The sequence below is a fragment of the Anomaloglossus baeobatrachus genome, chromosome 12, assembly GCF_048569485.1.
Source record: "Anomaloglossus baeobatrachus isolate aAnoBae1 chromosome 12, aAnoBae1.hap1, whole genome shotgun sequence".
NCBI classification, from domain to species: Eukaryota; Metazoa; Chordata; class Amphibia; order Anura; family Aromobatidae; genus Anomaloglossus; species Anomaloglossus baeobatrachus.
Genome location: NC_134364.1, coordinates 68,979,308 through 69,003,233, shown reverse-complemented (window position 1 = coordinate 69,003,233; position 23,926 = coordinate 68,979,308). Strand labels below are relative to the sequence as shown.

At 48.6% G+C, this 23,926-nt stretch overlaps 1 protein-coding gene across 1 annotated transcript in view; it reads right to left on the bottom strand.

Moving 5' to 3' along the window:
- Window positions 1-451: 451 nt before the first annotated feature.
- CCDC85C (coiled-coil domain containing 85C) overlaps window positions 452-23,926 on the bottom strand; it is a 125,351-nt gene continuing 101,876 nt past the window's right edge. The window contains exons 3-6 of the mRNA XM_075329659.1: window positions 23,053-23,157; window positions 6,204-6,299; window positions 4,902-5,000; window positions 452-1,207 (exon numbers count right to left, since the gene is read on the bottom strand). Coding sequence (XP_075185774.1) covers window positions 1,118-1,207; window positions 4,902-5,000; window positions 6,204-6,299; window positions 23,053-23,157 — 390 coding nt within the window. The 3' untranslated portion in view covers window positions 452-1,117. The remainder of the gene's footprint in view (window positions 1,208-4,901; window positions 5,001-6,203; window positions 6,300-23,052; window positions 23,158-23,926) is intronic.

The window sequence follows — 23,926 nt, the reverse complement described above, 5'->3', positions numbered from 1 at the left end:
GTCAGGTCAGGTCAGCGTGGAGGCCACTCCACACAGCCACCATACCCAATGACTTGTAGGAAGGTCATGAGGTATCGCTTCACGTCCGCAGCCTTGTGAGTTTTACACGCTCTAATCATAGCATTTCTGTATGTAAGGTGTCGATTCGTATTGAATTGATGATGCCCTACAACTTTGTAATTCACTTTTTTTCTCTATCTTGTTCCGTTTGAGATAAAAAATGCTTACTCCGTTGTTTTCCACCAGGTATCGCTATAGGTGGTTTCATTGCGTAGCGCATGGCTACTTTACTATACCTAGACACCACTTCTATGCCTATAGCGGTCGCCGTTCTCAAGTTAATGGTGGTGGACAGGATATAGGTGGACATACCGTATACTACATTAATGAGGCACCGTGTACCTATCTTTAGAAGCTTTATCTGTAATGATGGAGAAATGACACTTGACAATTCACATATACACAGGTTTTTATATGCCGACATAAAATGAATATATTCTCTACATAATCTAGAACAGCATTGTAACAAAATAGAGATCCGTCCACTTTATATACAGCAATTTAGGAGGAAAAAAAAAAACAAAAAACAAAACGTATTTTGGTCTTTAAATGGATATAAATCTACAAGTTCATGAAAAGTTTTGTTTTTTTTTTGTTCATCTTTTTGTTTTTTTATCCTAATACAAAGATTGATCAGAATAGAAATCAATGAAGCAGCTACAACAATGGAAAGTTCATAAAACGCGGGGAGAGGAGCCGAGCCTCGTCTTCTATACAAAAATATCCCGATTTGTTCTCATCCCATTAAATAAAAATCCTTGTTACAAAAAATTGGAATCCAGTGTATAATACTAATGGGGTCTAGTTTATAGTCCCTGCTGGGAGTCATAGTCTGAAAAACAAAGCGCCATAAGATGAGAAGCCCCGGTCAGAGCTCCAGGAGAGAGGTCTACTGCAGGAGGAATAGGAGACGCCTCCGCACCTATGTATCTACTGTACACAAATCCGCCGTACATCTATATACATCGCATTGCATCTCCAGCTTGAGGAGCCTCCATATATACAGCAGTCCTTTATTTCAAGTGCCTCCGACAGTTTTCGCTCCGCGAGCGTCTTATTACAAGGGTCCTTTAAACTGGTTCCCAGAAAGATGCTGCCGGATGGAAGGCTTAGAGTTCGCTGCGTCTCCCAGTTTCCTCCAGACGACCTGAAAGACAATAATATTTCCATTATATATTTACTTAAAAAAATGATTTTCATTAGTGTTCCAAATCGGATTTTAACCTGTTTTTGGCCGTGTGTGTCGATTTTTACCATCAGGGTAAAATGCTTTTTTCTCATAACAAAAGTAATATAATTTTTTTTGCACTCATCCAATGAATGTTTGTGTCTATGCCAAGTCATTTTCTATAAATTTACTTTTATAACAGCCATTAGCTTATATTGACCACTAGGTGTCGCTCTTGCTATTGAATTGGTTAGTAATTCTGCACATGGCAAAGATACAGAAATTCTTAAAGGAGCCAGTGATACCTAAAAACATTAACCTGCGGATATAAAAGTAATCTGCAAGTACATGGCATTAGATCATGACTAACTGGTGCGGTGGCTACAGTGATAAAGTTATATAACAAGAAGTTATCACTTATGCACAGGGTAGGTGGTAAATTTCAGGTTGGTGGTATGCACAGGATATGTTATAATTTTTTAGACTGTTGAAATGCACAGGGTAGGTGATAATTGTTAGGCCAGTGGTATGCACAGGGTAGCGGATAATTGTTAGGCCAGTGGTCTGCACAGGGTAGCGGATAATTGTTAGGCCAGTGGTATGCACAGGGTAGCGGATAATTGTTAGGCCAGTGGTCTGCACAGGGTAGCGGATAATTGTTAGGCCAGTGGTATGCACAGGGTAGCGGATAATTGTTAGGCCAGTGGTCTGCACAGGGTAGCGGATAATTGTTAGGCCAGTGGTATGCACAGGGTAGCGGATAATTGTTAGGCCAGTGGTCTGCACAGGGTAGGTGATAATTGCTAGGCCAGTGGTATGCACAGGGTAGCAGATAATTGTTAGGCCAGTGGTATGCACAGGGTAGCGGATAATTGTTAGGCCAGTGGTATGCACAGGGTAGGTGATAATTGTTAGGCCAGTGGTATGCACAGGATAGCGGATAATTGTTAGGCCAGTGGTATGCACAGGGTAGCGAATAATTGTTAGGCCAGTGGTATGCACAGGGTAGCGGATAATTGTTAGGCCAGTGGTATGCACAGGGTAGCGGATAATTGTTAGGCCAGTGGTCTGCACAGGGTAGGTGATAATTGCTAGGCCAGTGGTATGCACAGGGTAGCAGATAATTGTTAGGCCAGTGGTCTGCACAGGGTAGCGGATAATTGTTAGGCCAGTGGTCTGCACAGGGTAGGTGATAATTGCTAGGCCAGTGGTATGCACAGGGTAGCGAATAATTGTTAGGCCAGTGGTATGCACAGGGTAGCGGATAATTGTTAGGCCAGTGGTCTGCACAGGGTAGGTGATAATTGCTAGGCCAGTGGTATGCACAGGGTAGCAGATAATTGTTAGGCCAGTGGTATGCACAGGGTAGCGGATAATTGTTAGGCCAGTGGTCTGCACAGGGTAGGTGATAATTGCTAGGCCAGTGGTATGCACAGGGTAGCAGATAATTGTTAGGCCAGTGGTATGCACAGGGTAGCGGATAATTGTTAGGCCAGTGGTCTGCACAGGGTAGGTGATAATTGTTAGGCCAGTGGTATGCACAGGATAGCGGATAATTGTTAGGCCAGTGGTATGCACAGGGTAGCGAATAATTGTTAGGCCAGTGGTATGCACAGGGTAGCGGATAATTGTTAGGCCAGTGGTATGCACAGGGTAGCGGATAATTGTTAGGCCAGTGGTCTGCACAGGGTAGGTGATAATTGCTAGGCCAGTGGTATGCACAGGGTAGCGGATAATTGTTAGGCCAGTGGTATGCACAGGGTAGCGTATAATTGTTAGGCCAGTGGTATGCACAGGGTAGCGGATAATTGTTAGGCCAGTGGTATGCACAGGGTAGCGGATAATTGTTAGGCCAGTGGTATGCACAGGGTAGCGGATAATTGTTAGGCCAGTGGTCTGCACAGGGTAGGTGATAATTGCTAGGCCAGTGGTATGCACAGGGTAGCAGATAATTGTTAGGCCAGTGGTATGCACAGGGTAGCGGATAATTGTTAGAATGGTGGTATGCACCAGGTAGGTGATAATTTTTAGACCACTTGTATGAACAAGGTAGGTGATATTTTTAGACCAGTGGTATGCAAAGGGTAGGGGAGAAAGTTTAGACCGGTGGTATGCACCGGTTAGGTGATAATTTTTAGACCACTTGTATGCACATGGTAGGTGACATTTTTAGACCAGTGGTATGCACAAGGTTAGGTGGTATTTTTTAGACCACTTGTATGCAATTTTTAGACTGGTGGTATGAAGAAGGTAAGTGATAATTTTTAGACCAAGGGCATGCAGAAGGTAGGTGATAATTTTTAGACTGGTGGTATGCACAGTGTAGGGGATAAAGTTTAGACCGGTGGTATGAACAGAGTAGTTGATATTTTTAGACTGGTGGTATGCACAGGGTAGGCAATCATTTTTAGACAGCTAGTATTTGTAGAGTGGTGGTGGTGTGACTGCTGGCTTCCAATGGAGTCCCAGTGTACATACTCTACCACTGCTCCATTCAGAAAGGTAGCAAGTATCCAGTGGGGGATCTCAGCACTCTTGACCCTACCCCTGAAAGACATATTTCATGTTCCTGAAATATTCCTTTAAGATAAGAAATATTGATTTCCACACTTTTTATGGGAGCTGCTGAAAATAGGAGTAGAAAATAAGCATCAATGTGAATCGGGAGAAGAAAATAGAACTCTATAGTAAGTGTCACAAAATTGTCTTAAGTTGGAAAAGTTGTTTTTTTTCAGACCCATGTTATGAGTGGATGATAACACTACTACTAGCGATCAGTTTCTAGGAATTTATACGAGCACATTTATATTCTCTGATCTGCGCAGACCCCCCTGCTCCGGACCACCAGCTGAGACACTTGTAGGCTAATACTAGTAGGGTTAGAAAATTTGGTTGCAATTGGACATAAATGTTCTCCTTCAGGCGACTTTGATCACCAAATATCAAGATGATAATGTCACCGATAATCCTGGCAGCACAAAGATAAGAAAATAATGATGTCATATATGATTCATCCACAAAGGGCGGAAATATCAAGGCTTGGTCTGAAGTTTCCTGCAGAGCGACGTCTTCCCAGCAGGACTAAGAAATGTCAATTGTATAATGTTACCGCGTCAGGAATCTCAAACAGTGAGATTAAAAAAATCCAAGGCGCAAACAGCGCCAAAAAGTGACTACGTCATGGTCTTCTCAGTGTAACCCTTTATATAGTCTTTTTGTGTGCCATAATGTTTTCACCAATTAATATATGAAGTAGACTGAGAAAAGTTCTGCAAACATCCACATATCAATTTCACTTCAAGGGGAAATACCAGGACCATTTTACCACTGCAACTATCAGTGTGGCTGTATAGGTCCTACTACAACAATACAAATGACACTTGTCTGGTAGAAATCTGATGTTCCAGCGCTGAGAGATCGAGCTTTGAAGCTAAAATGCAAATGAGCTTGAAAGTGCACTGAGGGAGTATCCATGCAGCAAACTGACACGCCCCCACAAGTGGTTTCAAAGCTTCATTTCTCAGCACTGGCACATCGGATTTCCACAAGATGGGTATCGTTGTTATTGTTGTTCTACGACCTATACAGCCATATTACTGGTTTCAGTAGTAAGATCACCCCTTTAACAACTAAACTTAAAAAGGTACAAAATGTATTCATAAGTCATTCTTACATTGCACATTTCTCGTACAATCGCCTTTTCCTTCTCGCTCAGGTCTTCTTCAAAGCTGTCAGGAGCTTGTCTGTCCAGGTTTTCATGCACCTCCAGAACCTACCAAAAAAGAAAATCTGCAGGTTAGAAGTAAACTAGATAAAATTACGGAGCCACGTAATGTATGACTGCGAGGAAAAATGCCACAAATAGAGATTTGTGGCCCTTATCTATGTAGTACAAAATTACGCACTAGACTTAGGGTCATTTAAGAAAACACTGCTATGCAAGAGTTAATATTTTTTTGCTAAAAATATATTTACACATTACAGCAACACTAAAGAAAAGAACAAAACAAACTGTGTAAATAAAGGTATTTATAAACAAACTACTTTTAACTAACTTTATGAGCTGTAACAAGGGATTATTTTTGGAGTAGGGCTTATATTCTTACCATCCTGAAAAATCATACTAGGGCTTATTTTTGGACTAGGTCTTATATTTTCAGCATCCTGAAAAATCATACTAGGGCTTATTGCTGGAGTAGGCCTTATATTTTGAGCATCCTGAAAAAACCCCCACTAGGGATAATTTTTGGACTACGGCTTATATTCCTACCATCCTGACAAATCACACTAGGGATTATTTTTGGACTAGGGCTTATATTCTTAGCATCCTGTAAAATCACACTAGGGCTTATTTTTGGACTAGGGATTACATTTTTAGCATCCTGAAAAATCATACTAGGGCTTATTGCTGGAGTAGGCCTTATATTTTGAGCATCCTGAAAAAAACCCCACTAGGGATAATTTTTGGACTACGGCCTATATTCCTACCATCCTGACAAATCACACTAGGGATTATTTTTGGACTAGGGCTTATATTCTTAGCATCCTGTAAAATCACACTAGGGATTATTTTTGGACTAGGGATTACATTTTTAGCATCCTGAAAAATAACACTAGGGCTTATTGCTGGAGTAGGCCTTATATTTTGAGCATCCTGAAAAAAACCCCACTAGGGATAATTTTTGGACTACGGCTTATATTCCTACCATCCTGACAAATCACACTAGGGATTATTTTTGGACTAGGGATTACATTTTTAGCATCCTGAAAAATAACACTAGGGCTTATTTTCAAAATAAGTAGGTCTCATCTTCAGGGAAACAGCATATTATATACACATTATCTTCCTAGCCACTCTAACATCTGAATTAGATACTTACAGTACTAAAATAATTTTTGGTGACGTTTCCATTTTGCTTGTTTTTTCGTAGGCCATCGTAAAGGGGAAAAAGGTGACAGTGATTTGTAAAGTTACCTTCATAGCGTGGACCACAGCTTCGGGCTTCTGCACTACTGGGATATATCCCGCAGGTGGAGCGGATGATGGATCTGATGTTATCCGCGCGGTGCCCTGAGAAAGAAATAAGGAAAATATTCTAAAAACCATTACGATTGGGTGAAGACATTGTGGAAGACTTTTCTCTTTATTATTAGTTATTCCCAGACAACCCCCATGATCTGGAAAAGGAAATATCTGCAACAACCGGCTATTTACTCAGTAGAATTCGCCTCTGAGTGCCGGCGGGGGGTGTCCAGGCGCGGAGGGAGGTGAGATCTGTATATATGAGCAGCGGGATTTATTTAAATACATAGGAAGCATCCCTGCGAGATATCCATATAGACAAAAGAAATCAAGAAGAAGAGGATAGCAGGGGAAACAGATTTATTTATTGCAGTTGGAGTCGCCGCAGGTCGCGCTTTCCTCTATAAATGGACTGATCACTCACAAGGAGCGGCTGATACGACAGGTACGGGGACAGGACATCTCACTCAAATGTGTCAGAAAATAACCACATTATTAACTAACACTTTATTATTTTTGTTTAATAAAGATTTTGATATAATAAATACAATTCTCACACTGGGGCTATCTTTTGCTCGTGCTTTCTGCTCTTTATAGAAAACGTTTCAGAAGTCTCACTATCATCTCAGACAAGATTACAATGAGGTAAACAGGGTTCCACCAAATCACAATAGGCCATTTTCCAGCTGACCTTCTCCCTTCCCTTTGCACACGCACATTAGATGCTTCAGCCTGTTCGTTGTTCCTAATGTACATGTGCATTTCTGGTAACTAGGAATATAAAATAGCCAAAAAGTGACCAGTATAAAAATTGCAAAGTTGTTTTTTTTAATATATATAATTACAGATCATGATATGGAAAAAAAGTGACCTGGGATCAGAAGGTCTCAGTGTATTGTGGATCACAGATCTGCTTTAGTGCTCACTCGTCATTTAACCTGAGTTGGAGCGTATGTAATTCCATCTAGTACTGAAGTGGTTACGGTTTATTTCTATCCTGCAGTGATCTAACAGGTAGTGTAATCTCAGCTGCAGCCACTCCCTTCTGCTATAAGTATCCGCTCCTCACTCCTCCCTATGCCGGCTATAGCTCACACCTATGCTGTCCATGTGAAAGGCGTTCATCGCTGCATAGCTGTGGTGTCATTACTATTGCAGCTGCAAAATTTCCTATGGAGGACACCAAGGAGTGCTTTTGGCTGTGGCTTACTTTCCTCATGTTTTCTTATTTTAATGGCAAGACTAGCGTCTCAGTGGACCTCACTGGTCAGAATAAGTTGAGGGTTAGGGAAGACCTAGGCATGTGATAGCGTACAGGGGAAGGACTGGTTTAGGGATGTTAAAGAGTGTAGGATCAGCCTCAGGTGAGTGTTAGGAGGTGACCCCGATTCCCTTTCCCTGGAGGCACAAGGGCCTACCGTTGGATTGTGTACCCGTTGCGTCGCTTGCCGGGGATTTTCTCCTCCCCCAGCATAACAACATAACACTACCCAGGTATTACTACTGGAGTGCACCAGGAGACCTCTCTTACCTGGCGGGACACCTGCAGTCACATTGTGACAGTTACCATATTTCTGTCATACTAGGTATGGGGAAATACCGAGCGAATGGCAAAAAGGGATGGGAGAGAAAAGGGAAACACTGTGTCTAGAGGAGCGGGAGGAGGTGACCCCTGATGAAACCTTCCACTAGCCCCTGGCTCCCCCAATGTCCCTAGATAGGTTCCGCATATATGCGCCAAGCACGATACCTGGCCCTGGCTGACCCTGAACTGGGCCCTAGGTAATGAATGGGTCGAATGAGCACTAGTCAACCCCACTAAGGGGTACTTCTCACATAGCGAGATCACTGCTGAGTCACAGGTTTTGTGATGCAGCAGTGACCTCATTAGCGATCTCGCAGTGTGTGACACTGAGCAGCGATCTGGCCCCTGCTGTGAAATCGCTGCTCATTACACACAGTGCTGGTTCATTTTTTGCTCGGGACAGCCCGTCTGCGTTACCGTGGTCACGGCCCCTTTTGTGGCGAATGGTGAAGTTGTATTGCTGGAGCGCAAGGCTCCATCGCAACAATCGCCCATTCGTCCCAGAGACGGTGTGCAACCAGCTGAGGGGATTGTGGTCCGTCTCCACGATGAAGTGGCGCCCGTATAGATAGGGTTGCAGACGCTGCAGGGCCCACACTATGGCCAGGCACTCCTTCTCCATCGTGGAATAGGCAACTTCCCTTGGTAACAGCTTCCTGCTCAGGTACAAGACTGGGTGCTCTTGGCTCGCAGAGTCCACCTGGCTGAGCACCGCACCGAGGCCGAAGTCACTGGCGTCGGTCTGTACTACAAACGGCCGCGTGAAGTCGGCTGCCTGTAGCACGGGCGGGCTGGACAGGGCGTCCTTTAGGGCCCGGAAGGCTGTCTCGCAGTCCATTGTCCAATCGACTGCAGAGGGCAGCTTCTTCTTGGTGAGGTCCGTCAAGGGCTTTGCCAGGCTACTATAGCATGGAACAAACCTCCTATAGTACCCAGCGGTCCCCAAGAAGGACATCACCTGCTTCTTGGTCCTGGGGGTGGGCCAGGATGCGATGGCTTCCACTTTCTCAGGCTCGGGCTTCAGTGTTCTCCCACCTACCCGGTGACCGAGGTACTGGACCTCGCTCATGGCCAGCTGACACTTTCCCGGCTTGATGGTCAAACCTGCCCGGTGGATCCGCCTGAGCACCTGTGCTAGATGCTCTAGGTGGTCCTCCCAGGTGGGACTGAAGACGGCAATGTCATCCAGGTACGCGGCCGCGTACCCTTCAAGTCCCTTGAGCAGGGTGTTGACCATCCGCTGGAAAGTGGCAGGGGCATTCCTCATCCCGAATGGCATCACCGTGGACTCGTACAGTCCAAATGGGGTAATAAAGGCAGAGCGTTCCCTGGCCTTGCGAGTCAGGGGGATCTGCCAATATCCCCGGCTCAGATCCATGATGGTCAGGTACTGAGCCCCGGCCAACTGATCGAGCAGGTCATCGATGCGTGGCATTGGGTACGCATCGGCGACCGTGACCGCATTGAGCCCCCTGTAGTCCACGCAGAACCGAGTGGTTCGGTCCTTCTTAGGGACGAGGACTACAGGCGAGGCCCAAGCGCTGTTGGATGCCTGGATCACCCCCAGCTTCAGCATCTCGTCAATCTCCTGGCGCATGTGTTGCTGCACCTCCAGGGAGACCCGATATGCTGAACGCCGGATCGGGGGATGATCCCCAGTGTCCACGTGATGGACAGCCAAGTCAGTCCTTCCGGGCTGGTTGGTAAACAACCCCCGGAAGGGGTGTAGGGTGGCCCACAGCTGGGACCGTTGGTCCTCCAAGAGCTGGTGGCCAACCTCCACATCCTCAATGGATCCGCCTGCCCTAACCTGGGCTAGCATATCCAAGAGGGTTTCCGCTTCTCCCTCCTCGGGCAGGTTGCACACGGGGAGCGCACATGCCTCCCGCTCATGATGTGCCTTCATCATGTTCACATGGAAGGGCTTCCGCCTTCCACGGGCAGGGTCCAGGGTGACCAGGTACGTTACAGGGTTGAGCTGCTGGTACACGAGGTATGGGCCTTCCCAGGCTGCCTGAAGCTTGTCCTGTGGTACGGGGACCAGTACCCACACCTTTTGACCCACTTGGTAGGTCCTCTCACAAGCGTTCTGGTCGTACCAACGCTTCTGATCGGCCTGGGCTTGAGCCATATTGTCGTGTACCAGTTGCGTCAAGGCCTGCATTTTGTCCCGGAAGCGCATGACACACTCGATAACCGACACTCCAGGGGTGGCCAAATCCCCTTCCCAAGCCTCTTTCACCAGAGCCAGGGGGCCCCGCACACGTCGCCCGTACAGGAGCTCAAACGGTGAGAATCCTGTTGAGGCCTGTGGAACCTCCCGGTAAGCAAATAACAGGTGTGGGAGATACCGCTCCCAGTCACGCCCATGGGAGTCGACCAACATCTTAAGCATCTGCTTTAAGGTGCCATTGAACCGCTCGCACAGGCCATTAGTCTGTGGATGGTACGGGCTGGCCACCAGATGTCGCACCTGGACTTGCTTACAGAGGGCCTCCATCAGCTGGGACATGAATTGGGTCCCCCGGTCAGTGAGCATTTCCTGGGGAAAACCCACTCGGGAGAAAATCTCCAGCAATGCGGTGGCCACCTTGTCAGCCCGAATGGACGACAAGGCCACTGCTTCTGGGTACCGGGTGGCATAGTCCACTACCGTCAGTAGGAAGCGTTTCCCGGAGCTGCTGGGGATGGCCAGCGGGCCGACCAGATCCACAGCCACCCTCCTGAAAGGCTCATCGATGATTGGCAGAGATACTAGTGGGGCTTTGGGGCGTGGCCCCGCCTTCCCCACTCTCTGACAGGTTTCACACGAACGGCAGTAGGCAGCCACATCGGCCCCCATTTTTGGCCAGTAGAAATGCTGGTTTAACCTGGCCTTGGTCTTAGCGATCCCTAGGTGTCCGGCCATCGGAATCTCATGTGCGATCCGCAACAACTCCGTCCGGAACGGATAGGGTACCACCAACTGTCGGTCCCTGGGCCACGCCTCCGGTGAACCCTGCTGGACCGTGGCCCGGTACAGCCGTCCTTGGTCCCAGACCACTCGCTCCGGGTCCGAGTCCGAGGGAGGCTGTGCCGCCTGCTCCTTAAGAGCTTTCAGGCTGTCGTCAGCTTCTAACGCTGCCTGAAACCCCTGACTAGATGTGGCCAGAATCGACGAGACTGTCACATCTTCAGTCAGTGGTTCTGTTATCTCGATCTTGAATCCCACGTCTGTGTGTTCGGCTAATAGTTACCGTGAAGCGGTTGGTGGCAGCGAGTTGTGCCAAGGATTATTGTGGGGAGGCCAGTGAGATTCGGGAAGATATTATATATTCCGCCCGCGGAGGTCGGGGGAATATATACCCTACTCTCACTGGGGACCCTTCAATAATCGGCATAAGTAGTATAGCGGCCTCCTTGCTTATTGTCGGGCAATTCCATAATTGGCCTGACTATAAAAGGGGCGCTAGAGAGCGCGTCACGTGCTCTGTCTGTCGGTCGGGAGGTATAAAGGAGGGGTGACCCCCCACTTGTTACCCCCCGATTGTGACGTACTGGTAGCCAGCGCGGGGGATTTCTGAGTGACCCCCCGGTGGTTTGTGACATATTGGTGGCAGCGGTGGGATCGAGATAATAGTGTGTGTGAGTGTGAGACCCATACTCCCAGACACTAAAGACTGCCTGCAGCAGCTGTGGCTGCTGGGGTCTTCAGACTAGCTCAACACTAGAGTGTCAGAGTGCAGATACTGTAAGGTGTGTGGAGGCATCAGGTGTCAGTTCTGTGTCAGTGACCAAAAGTCTGCAAGAATGGCTGATGGCACCAGGAGCAGAGCTATGCAACTGGCCAATGCTAAGGCAGGAGCCGAAGAGAGGGAGGACGGTGCTGTGGACAGCAATGAGGAGGTTGCCCACGAGTCCTCCAGGAGCTCGACGCCAGAAAACCGTTCTGCCGAGGACATTGCGCAACCTGGCACTGCTGGACAAGATGAGGAGCAGCTCACCCAAGGTTCCTCAACGAGCCAGATGCCAGCCCTCCGCTCTGAAAGGGACAGTGAATCGCCTAGCTCTGCAGCGTGCCGCAGATCACCACGTGCCATTCCACCGAGCCTGGGAGGCTCGGATAGCCTTCTTCAAATGGCTATGGCCCTTCTCCAGGCTGGAGACCAGAAGGGCTACAAGGAACTCCTGGCAGAGCGCAGGGCAGAGCGGCAGGCAGCGCGTGACGCTGAGGCTGCGGAGCGGCACGCAGAGCGTGAGGCTGCGGAGCGAGAGCGGCAGGCAGCGCGTGAAGAGCGAGAGCGAGAGCGACAGGCAGACCGTGACTACCAGCTGCAGCTAGCTCAGCTCCGGCCCTCATCAGCCACATGTGACCTTCGAGACACCAAACTTCCAAAGGTCCGTGTTGAGGACTTCCCAGTGCTGGAGAAGGATGGAGACTTGGACTCTTTCTTGACTGCTTTTGAACGGACTTGCTTGCAGCACCATCTGGACAAGGACCAGTGGGCCAAATACCTGACCCCCCGTTTAAGGGGTAAGGCCCTGGATATCCTTGGGGATTTGCCTGCTGAGGCAGATCAGGGCTACGACACCATCAAGCGGGCCCTGATCCAACAGTACAACCTCACTCCAGAGTCCTACCGCAAGAAGTTCCGGAGCCTACAGAAGGGACCAAAGGACTCCTGGGCTGACCACCGGCGGGCACTTGCCCGAGCTGCCGACCACTGGACCCAAGGCCTGCAGCTTTCCACCGGACCGGAGATCCTGGACTTGTTCATCACGGAGCAACTCTTGTGGAACTGCCCTGAGGATCTCCGCCAGTTCATCCGAGACCAGAAGCCAAAGGGGTCCACGGCTACAGCTGCCCTTGCCGATGACTACACCAACAACCGGGCCCCTGAGGCCAGGAGAGCGGCCACCAGCAGCACCTGGAGAGGGGGTAAGATGAATTCTGCGACTGCCCCACCTGCCCCTAGACTGCAGGGGGTGTCCCCCTCAACTCCCCTCTCCAGGCCCGTGGCGGAACCAAGACGGTGCCACCAGTGCAACCTACCTGGACACTTCAAGGCCATGTGCCCTCAGCGTCCCAAGGCCCCGGCTCCGTCCCCGTCCCAAGGGCCGCCCAAGGTGTATTGTGTGGGTGGGGGTGGTGGTAGGTCCCTGGACAGCTTCCAACCAGTCACCGTCGGCCGGTCTGTGACCATAGGACTGCGAGACAGCGCCTCGGAGGTGACTCTGGTGCGGCCTGAGATGGTGTCCCCCCAAGACTTGATCCCTGGAAAAACCCTCGCTGTCTCCGGGATTGGAGGCACTGACCCGGCGCTGCCTGTTGCTGACATTTATGTGGACTGGGGCGCAGGGCGAGGGGTGAGAGAGGTGGGGGTAACTGATCGGATCCCTGCAAACGTGCTACTTGGGACAGATTTGGGGCAGATAACCTCCCAGTTTGGGCCCCAACCAAGGGCTGAACCTTCAGCCAGTACTGACATGCCTCCGGACAATGTTAATGTGTTATCTATGAATGATGTAAGGGAGGAGGGAGTGAACTCTGATATTTCTGCTTGCACAGACACCATAGACACACACGCAGCTGCAGCTGTGACAGGAGGGGAGGGGGTCAGAGAAAGGTGTGACAATGCCTCTACAAGTAACCAGCCTGTGAGCTGGGATCTGTTGCCCTCTGCAGGGATAAGCAGAGAGCTAGGTGCTGCAGGGGGAGGACCAGTGTGTGGGGTGGGGGCTACCACAGCAAATGTGGGGTCCCCAGAGATTTCACAGCGGGGTTCTGTTGCTGCAGGAGGGGAACAGGCAGGTGAGATTGGGGCCGGTCCAGGAGCGGAAGTGCTCCCAGGTAAGATCTCGGTGCATGGTTCCCCCACAACCGGGGTGTCAGGAAGCCAGGTAGGTCTGCCTGAACCGGCGACTTGGTCAGGAACGGAGGAGGAGCAGGCACGACCCACGGTCGCAGCGGCTGTGGCCGCTGTCACCCGCAGTGGGAGTGCTGGAAGCCAAGGGGCCTCCCGGAGGTCCGATAGCTCTTCCCCTTCTGACCAAGTGGCAGCCGAGTCAGGTGGAGGCCAGGACACAGGTCCCGGGGTACTGACTGAAGATGTGACAGTCTCGTCGATTCTGGCCACATCTAGTCAGGGGTTTCAGGCAGCGTTAGAAGCTGACGACAGCCTGAAAGCTCTTAAGGAGCAGGCGGCACAGCCTCCCTCGGACTCGGACCCGGAGCGAGTGGTCTGGGACCAAGGACGGCTGTACCGGGCCACGGTCCAGCAGGGTTCACCGGAGGCGTGGCCCAGGGACCGACAGTTGGTGGTACCCTATCCGTTCCGGACGGAGTTGTTGCGGATCGCACATGAGATTCCGATGGCCGGACACCTAGGGATCGCTAAGACCAAGGCCAGGTTAAACCAGCATTTCTACTGGCCAAAAATGGGGGCCGATGTGGCTGCCTACTGCCGTTCGTGTGAAACCTGTCAGAGAGTGGGGAAGGCGGGGCCACGCCCCAAAGCCCCACTAGTATCTCTGCCAATCATCGATGAGCCTTTCAGGAGGGTGGCTGTGGATCTGGTCGGCCCGCTGGCCATCCCCAGCAGCTCCGGGAAACGCTTCATACTGACGGTAGTGGACTATGCCACCCGGTACCCAGAAGCAGTGGCCTTGTCGTCCATTCGGGCTGACAAGGTGGCCACCGCATTGCTGGAGATTTTCTCCCGAGTGGGTTTTCCCCAGGAAATGCTCACTGACCGGGGGACCCAATTCATGTCCCAGCTGATGGAGGCCCTCTGTAAGCAGGTCCAGGTGCGACATCTGGTGGCCAGCCCGTACCATCCACAGACTAATGGCCTGTGCGAGCGGTTCAATGGCACCTTAAAGCAGATGCTTAAGATGTTGGTCGACTCCCATGGGCGTGACTGGGAGCGGTATCTCCCACACCTGTTATTTGCTTACCGGGAGGTTCCACAGGCCTCAACAGGATTCTCACCGTTTGAGCTCCTGTACGGGCGACGTGTGCGGGGCCCCCTGGCTCTGGTGAAAGAGGCTTGGGAAGGGGATTTGGCCACCCCTGGAGTGTCGGTTATCGAGTATGTCATGCGCTTCCGGGACAAAATGCAGGCCTTGACGCAACTGGTACACGACAATATGGCTCAAGCCCAGGCCGATCAGAAGCGTTGGTACGACCAGAACGCTTGTGAGAGGACCTACCAAGTGGGTCAAGAGGTGTGGGTACTGGTCCCCGTACCACAGGACAAGCTTCAGGCAGCCTGGGAAGGCCCATACCTCGTGTACCAGCAGCTCAACCCTGTAACGTACCTGGTCACCCTGGACCCTGCCCGTGGAAGGCGGAAGCCCTTCCATGTGAACATGATGAAGGCACATCATGAGCGGGAGGCATGTGCGCTCCCCGTGTGCAACCTGCCCGAGGAGGGAGAAGCGGAAACCCTCTTGGATATGCTAGCCCAGGTTAGGGCAGGCGGATCCATTGAGGATGTGGAGGTTGGCCACCAGCTCTTGGAAGACCAACGGTCCCAGCTGTGGGCCACCCTCCTCCCCTTCCGGGGGTTGTTTACCAACCAGCCCGGAAGGACTGACTTGGCTGTCCATCACGTGGACACTGGGGATCATCCCCCGATCCGGCGTTCAGCATATCGGGTCTCCCTGGAGGTGCAGCAACACATGCGCCAGGAGATTGACGAGATGCTGAAGCTGGGGGTGATCCAGGCATCCAACAGCGCTTGGGCCTCGCCTGTAGTCCTCGTCCCTAAGAAGGACCGAACCACTCGGTTCTGCGTGGACTACAGGGGGCTCAATGCGGTCGCGGTCGCCGATGCGTACCCAATGCCACGCATCGATGACCTGCTCGATCAGTTGGCCGGGGCTCAGTACCTGACCATCATGGATCTGAGCCGGGGATATTGGCAGATCCCCCTGACTCGCAAGGCCAGGGAACGCTCTGCCTTTATTACCCCATTTGGACTGTACGAGTCCACGGTGATGCCATTCGGGATGAGGAATGCCCCTGCCACTTTCCAGCGGATGGTCAACACCCTGCTCAAGGGACTTGAAGGGTACGCGGCCGCGTACCTGGATGACATTGCCGTCTTCAGTCCCACCTGGGAGGACCACCTAGAGCATCTAGCACAGGTGCTCAGGCGGATCCACCGGGCAGGTTTGACCATCAAGCCGGGAAAGTGTCAGCTGGCCATGAGCGAGGTCCAGTACCTCGGTCACCGGGTAGGTGGGAGAACACTGAAGCCCGAGCCTGAGAAAGTGGAAGCCATCGCATCCTGGCCCACCCCCAGGACCAAGAAGCAGGTGATGTCCTTCTTGGGGACCGCTGGGTAAAATAGGAGGTTTGTTCCATGCTATAGTAGCCTGGCAAAGCCCTTGACGGACCTCACCAAGAAGAAGCTGCCCTCTGCAGTCGATTGGACAATGGACTGCGAGACAGCCTTCCGGGCCCTAAAGGACGCCCTGTCCAGCCCGCCCGTGCTACAGGCAGCCGACTTCACGCGGCCGTTTGTAGTACAGACCGACGCCAGTGACTTCGGCCTCGGTGCGGTGCTCAGCCAGGTGGACTCTGCGAGCCAAGAGCACCCAGTCTTGTACCCGAGCAGGAAGCTGTTACCAAGGGAAGTTGCCTATTCCACGATGGAGAAGGAGTGCCTGGCCATAGTGTGGGCCCTGCAGCGTCTGCAACCCTATCTATACGGGCGCCACTTCATCGTGGAGACGGACCACAATCCCCTCAGCTGGTTGCACACCGTCTCTGGGACGAATGGGCGATTGTTGCGATGGAGCCTTGCGCTCCAGCAATACAACTTCACCATTCGCCACAAAAGGGGCCGTGACCACGGTAACGCAGACGGGCTGTCCCGACAAGGAGAGGTCGCGGACGGGCGCACGGGGGAACACCGGAGTGTGCTGCCCCCTAGCGCCCTCAAAAGGGGGGAGGTGTGAGGTAAATCCGGAGATATGACGATAAATCATGATATTCAAGTATGTCAGGAAGCCCTCTCCTGGTGTCACCCCCCCTTTCCTTCACACAACTGGTTTAGCAACAAATCCCATGGCCATCTCCTGTGATATGGAGATGAGGTGGTGTGGGAACAATGGACACAGGATGACTCCCTGCCGTCACCCTGTAACAAGAGTTGTATCTCATTAGCAAGGCTATGGAACTAGCAGACAGAACGACTCCAGTAAAAAATGGTTCATATCTCGCAAGCCATATTTCTGATAAATATGGCAACCATAAAAATGGTGTCTCCGCATGCGGACGATGCCGGCACACCCTTTTTATGGGAGCAGGACATTGGGAAATGCCCCAGGCGTGATATCAGCCAATGGGGAACTGGCAGACAGGTCATGAGTCCCCTCGTTCTGTAGCTAAATTCATAACTGTCACAATGAGAGCATTGGCGTCCGCCTACGACGCTCCCAGGCAAAGTTATGGCCATATTCCATGTTGTGGATTTTGTCCATAACTCCAGCCAGGGGTGGAGCAGTGCTCCCTCTGAGGTCACGAAGGTAGGAGGGGACCTGGATTTGTCCAGGTTGATAACCCTACTTCGGCCATTTTCCAGTGTTCTTTCGCTGGGGGTCACGTGCAGGAAACATCTGCGGGAGTTCCTAGAAACCTGGTCTACAGCGCCCCCCTGTGGCCAGACGCACAAGGTAACTGATTGAATTGCATACCTGTTGTAAACCATGCTTTATCTGTAACTGTACTCTGACATATGTATATTCTGTAGATTCCCTATTGGATATATTGTAGTTTCTAGTGTGCTTTAGGCTGATTAAATTATATAATTAATCTTGGGCTGTTCTGTTATCTCGATCTTGAATCCCACGTCTGTGTGTTCGGCTAATAGTTACCGTGAAGCGGTTGGTGGCAGCGAGTTGTGCCAAGGATTATTGTGGGGAGGCCAGTGAGATTCAGGGAGGTTTTATATATTCCGCCCGCGGAGGTCGGGGGAATATATACCCTACTCTCACCGGGGACCCTTCAATAATCGGCATAAGTAGTATAGCGGCCTCCTTGCTTATGGTCGGGCAATTCCATAATTGGCCTGACTATAAGAGGGGCGCTAGAGAGCGCGTCACGTGCTCTGTCTGTCGGTCGGGAGGTATAAAGGAGGGGTGACCCCCACTTGTTACCCCCCGATTGTGACGTACTGGTAGCCAGCGCGGGGGATTTCTGAGTGACCCCCCCGGTGGTTTGTGACACTAGGTATGGGGAAATACCGAGCGAATGGCAAAAAGGGATGGGAGAGAAGAGGGAAACACTGTGTCTAGAGGAGCGGGAGGAGGTGACCCCTGATGAAACCTTCCACTAGCCCCTGGCTCCCCCAATGTCCCTAGATAGGTTCCGCATATATGCGCCAAGCACGATACCTGGCCCTGGCTGACCCTGAACTGGGCCCTAGGTAATGAATGGGTCGAATGAGCACTAGTCAACCCCACTAAGGGGTACTTCTCACATAGCGAGATCACTGCTAAGTCACAGGTTTTGTGATGCAGCAGTGACCTCATTAGCGATCTCGCAGTGTGTGACACTGAGCAGCGATCTGGCCCCTGCTGTGAAATCGCTGCTCATTACACACAGTGCTGGTTCATTTTTTGCTCGTTGCTCTCCCACTGTGAAGCACACATCGCTGTGTGTGACAGCGAGAGAGCAACGATCTGAATGTGCAGGGAGCCGGCGTCTGGAAGCTGCGGACACTGGTAGCTAAGGTACACATCGGATAGCTAAGCGAAGCGCTTTGCTTGGTTACCCAATATTTACCTTGGTTACTAGCGTACGCCGCTCTCAGGCTGCCAGTGCTGGCTCCCTGCTCTCTGCACACGTAGCCAGAGTACACATCGGGTAGCTAAGCGAAGTGCTTTGCTTGGTTACCCGATATTTACCTTGGTTACTAGCGTCTACCGCTCTCACGCTGCCAGTGCCGGCTCCCTGCACACATAGCCAGAGTACACATCGGGTAACTAAGCGAAGCGCTTTGCTTAGTAACCCGATGTGTACCCTGGCTATGAGTTCAGGGAGCCAGCGCTAAGCGGTGTGTGCTGGTTACCAGGGTAAATATCGGGTAAGCAAGCAAAGCATTTTGCTTAGTTACCTGATATTTACCTTGGTTACCAAGCGCAGCATCGCTTCTACGAGTCGTTGCTGGCTGGTGGCTGGTCACTGGCGCTGGTGAGATCTGCCTGACTGAGAGCTCACCAGTGACCATGTAGCGACGCACCAGCGATCCTGACCAGGTCATATCGTGGTCAGAATCGCTGGTACGTCGTTTAGTGAGATGGTACCCTTAGTCCTAAAGAACACACAGGAAAACAAACAGGGGAAAGTAAACAAACAACTTATCTCCAAGATGACTTAAGGAGAGGAACAGCAACAAACAACATCATTTTTCCAGATGAATACAAGCCAAATGCATGTACAAAAGACGGTTTAGAAAATTAACTATCACCAGCAATATACCAAGGGGAAATACAGGTATATAAAGACACAGAGGGTGAGGAATGATGATTATCAGCTGAAAGGAAAAGATCTCTACAGGGTCCTAAAGGGGAAAGAGTAAAACTTAACAGAGAAGTCACACAAAATTCTATTCACACCACAGAGGAAAGGATGGAATATAAAGGAGCAGTTTGTGTCCAAAGAAGACTTATCGTAAAGCAATGCTCCCTGATCACCGATATCAAGCTGGCTGCCCTGTTCTCGATGACTGAGCCGAGATGTGACACCGGACGTCGGCAAAGTCAGTAAAGTAACCGTCATGAAATTTCAGCCGCATCTCCCAGAATTTCCATCGACATGGGATATAAATAGATGCGGGTTTGCAGCATTTTCCTGAATATTGGTTCCCGCAGCGCATGTTATTATTAGATCGGATGAGCTACATCTCCACGGAGCGGAGGTAACCGGATGCATCCTCGTCCATTTACTTTGATTATTTTGCTACGCAGCAGCTAGAACATATAATATGCAAACCCAGAAGACGGGCGCTGCTGAATAAGCCAAAGCCATTAACCAATTTCTTTTTTCTCTAACATGTAAAAGTCTGTCTGACAAATGATCCTCTTTAATAAAAATACAAGAACATTAAAATCGTATTGAGATGTTCTTTTATAAGAATTGGCCACTAGGGGCAGCGCTGTGTTATTTATCTCGTCCCTTGAAGACACAATATTTATCCGGCGGCTCCTGGGAGATGTAGATGAGCACACGGCTCTCCGGAGCACTCTGCTCACCGCGCTCTTATTACACCCAACCATTACACGCCATCTAAAGTGCTATTTCTACCTCCCATAGAAGCACTTTCCATGAGCGGATACGGTGAAGCTTCCAGCTGACGGCCTCATAGAGCCGCGTAAAGAGCCTTATAATCTTGGATTTGTGCTTTATGTATTCCAGAATAGATGAGACAATCATATTAAAACCTCCAACATAAAGTGCCCATCTTTTACTGATTCAACCATATTACAAGTAGAGAGCTGAAATTTGTGAGGGTGGAATGGGGAACAATGACAACTTTATGTACAAGAATATAACTACTATAATACTGCCCCTATATACAAGAATATAAATACTAGAATACTGCCCACTATGTACAAGAATATAACTACTATAATACTGCCCCCTATGTACAAGAATATAACTACTATAATACTGCCCCTATTTACAAGAATATAATGACTATAATACTGCCCCTATGTACAAGAATATAACTACTGTAATACTGCTCCTATGTACAAGAATATAACTACTATAATACTGCCCCTATGTACAAGAATATAACTACTATAATACTGCCCCTATATACAAGAATATAACTACTATAATACTGCCCCTATGTACAAGAATATAACAACTATAATACTGCTCCTATGTACAGGAATATAACTACTATAATACTGCTCCTATGTACAAGAATATAACTACTATAATACTGCCCCCTATGTACAAGAATATAACTACTAGAATACTGCCCCTATATACAAGAATATAACTACTATAATACTGCCCACTATATACAAGAATATAGCTACTATAATGCTGCTCCTATGTACAAGAATATAGCTACTATAATACTGCTCCTATGTACAAGAATATAACTACTATAATACTGCCCCTATATACAAGAATATAACTACGATAATACTGCCCCTATATACAAGAATATAACTACTATAAATACTGCCCACTATATACAAGAATATAACTACTATAATACTGCCCCTATGTACAACAATATAACTACTATAATACTGCCCCCTATGTACAAGAATATAACTACTATAATACTGCCCCTATTTACAAGAATATAACTACTATAATACTGCTCCTATGTACAAGAATATAACTACTATAATACTGCTCCTATGTATAAGAATATAACTAATATAATACTGCCCCTATATACAAGAATATAACTACTATAATACTGCCCCTATATACAAGAATATAACTACTATAATACTGCTCCTATGTACAAGAATATAACTACTATAATACTGCTCCTATGTATAAGAATATAACTACTATAATACTGCCCCTATATACAAGAATATAACTACTATAATACTGCCCCTATATACAAGAATATAACTATTATAATACTGCCTCTATGTACAACAATAACTAGTATAATACTGCCCCCTATGTACAAGAATATAACTGCTATAATACTGTCCCCTATGTACAAGAATATAACTACTAGAATACTGCTCCTACGTACAAGAATCTAACTACTATAATACTGCCCCTATGTACAAGAATATAACTACTATAATACTGTCCCCTATGTACAAGCATATAACTGCTATAATACTGTCCCCTATGTACAAGAATATAACTACTATAATACTGCCCCTATGTACAAGCATATAACTGCTATAATACTGTCCCCTATGTACAAGAATATAACTACTATAATACTGCCTCTATGTGCAGGAATATAACTACTATAATGCTGCATTTATGTACAGGAATATAACTACTATAATACTGCCCCTATGTACAAGCATATAACTGCTATAATACTGTCCCCTATTTACAGGAATATAACTACTATAATACTGCCTTTATGTACAGGAATATAATTACTATAATACTGCCCCCTATGTACAAGAATATAACTACTATAATACTGCCCCTATGTACAAGAATATAACTACTATAATACTGCCCCTATGTACAAGCATATAACTGCTATAATACTGTCCCCTATGTACAGGAATATAACTACTATAATACTGCCTTTATGTACAGGAATATAATTACTATAATACTGCCCCCTATGTACAAGAATATAACTACTATAAGGCCTAAGCCACACGGCGAGAAAAACAGTGTGAGTGGAGTGCGATAAAACATCGCATTCCCCTCGGACCAATTCTAGCCTGTGTGTCAGCACACATGAGCGATTATTTTCTCAGCCCTAATCGGACCGAGAAAACAATCGCAGCATGCTGCGATTGTAAGCTGAGACTCTTTCTCTCGCACCCATTCAAGTGAATGGGGCGAGAGAAAAATCGCACTGCACTCGCGGTACACCGGTGTACTGCTAGTGCAGTGCGAGAATGGCAATAGCCGGCTACGCAGGAGAGAGGGAAAGAAATCCTTCCCTCCCCTCCTGAGTGCCGGCCCGCCCCGCGCAGCTGAGGTCTGCTCGCATGAACGGACCTCAGTTGCAAGGACACACGCATGACACTCGGCTCTGCTGTACTGCCAGCACGAGCCGAGTGTCATGCAAGTGGATCGCAGTAGTCCCCGTGTGGCCCCAGCCTAATACTGCCTCTATATACAAGAATATAACTACTACAATACTGCCCCTATGTACAAGAATATAACTACTATAATACTGCTCCTATGTACAAGAAAATGACTACTACACACTTCCCCCAGAATGAGATCACCATTAGTAGCATATCTTCCAGACCAGAACATGGGAACCTTCAATGAACCCGGACTAGCCAAACAATAAACCAGATGATATCATATACATTCTCGAGCTGCAAATTAGGTAGGCCTTTGGGGATGAAGTGTTATAAATATTCATGCCCTTCCTCTATTTAGGGGCATAAATCCGTCTCTATTGTGTCTACTTATAAATATTCATCCTGATACAGGAGAGAATGGAGATCCGTCTTTTCCGGCTACAGACACACACACATTTAGGCCCTGTCACCATTAAATGAGAGTGAGTGGAGGGGGTTACTCACGTTCTGCAGGGGCTCCTGGTACTGAGACAGCGATGACAGCTGGGATTCTGAGTGGTACGGAGATAAGCCTTTCCGTAATGTCCTTAACTCGCTATGGCTGGAATGCTGAAAACCAAAAGAAAAGTCTGAGAAGAAGCGCACCATATGTAAAGACCATTCTAGACGTGATAAACGTTCTAAGCTCTGATGGCCATAACAGGAACACAAGGCAAAAATGTCATCAAAAATATCTTTGGTACCCAAGAATTTTCAAACAAATTACTCATAAAAAGTTTAGAAAGAAAACTAGAATAAATTTCATTTTTGGACTGGATGGCCTAGTGTGATGTGTTAGCATGAAGTGTACATACATGGGTTCCTCCAGTTGCCTAGTTTTGGTGGACTTGGTTGGCATGAAGCTCATCATAAAGGTACCCATCACCTTCCATGTAGGTGGCCACACAAGTGACACTAAAAATCCAAACAAGCTTCATGCCAACCATGACCATCCATTTAGGTGACCGCACAAGTGACACAAAATGCAACCAAGCTTCATGCCAACCATCACCTTCCATGTAGGTGACCATACAAGTGACACTAAAATTCCAACCCATTGGTAGTCATGTTTAGTTAATAGTTTTTTGGAAATTTCATGACGGGAAATATGTGCATCTAATAACGATATAGCTACAGACTTTGGCAAAATCCGCAACCTACTCATAGACAGTGGGAACCACAAAGGTTGATGAAGCAATTTTGTGGCCTCCTTAAAGCCGATACTCTTCAGATTTGTGGTCCCAGAAAGGACAACCATGTAACACGCCAACCATAGCAGATGATTGACCAACTGGAAGGTCCTTCTCTAGCGCTGGAATGTTTTTGGGTTTTGGATCTT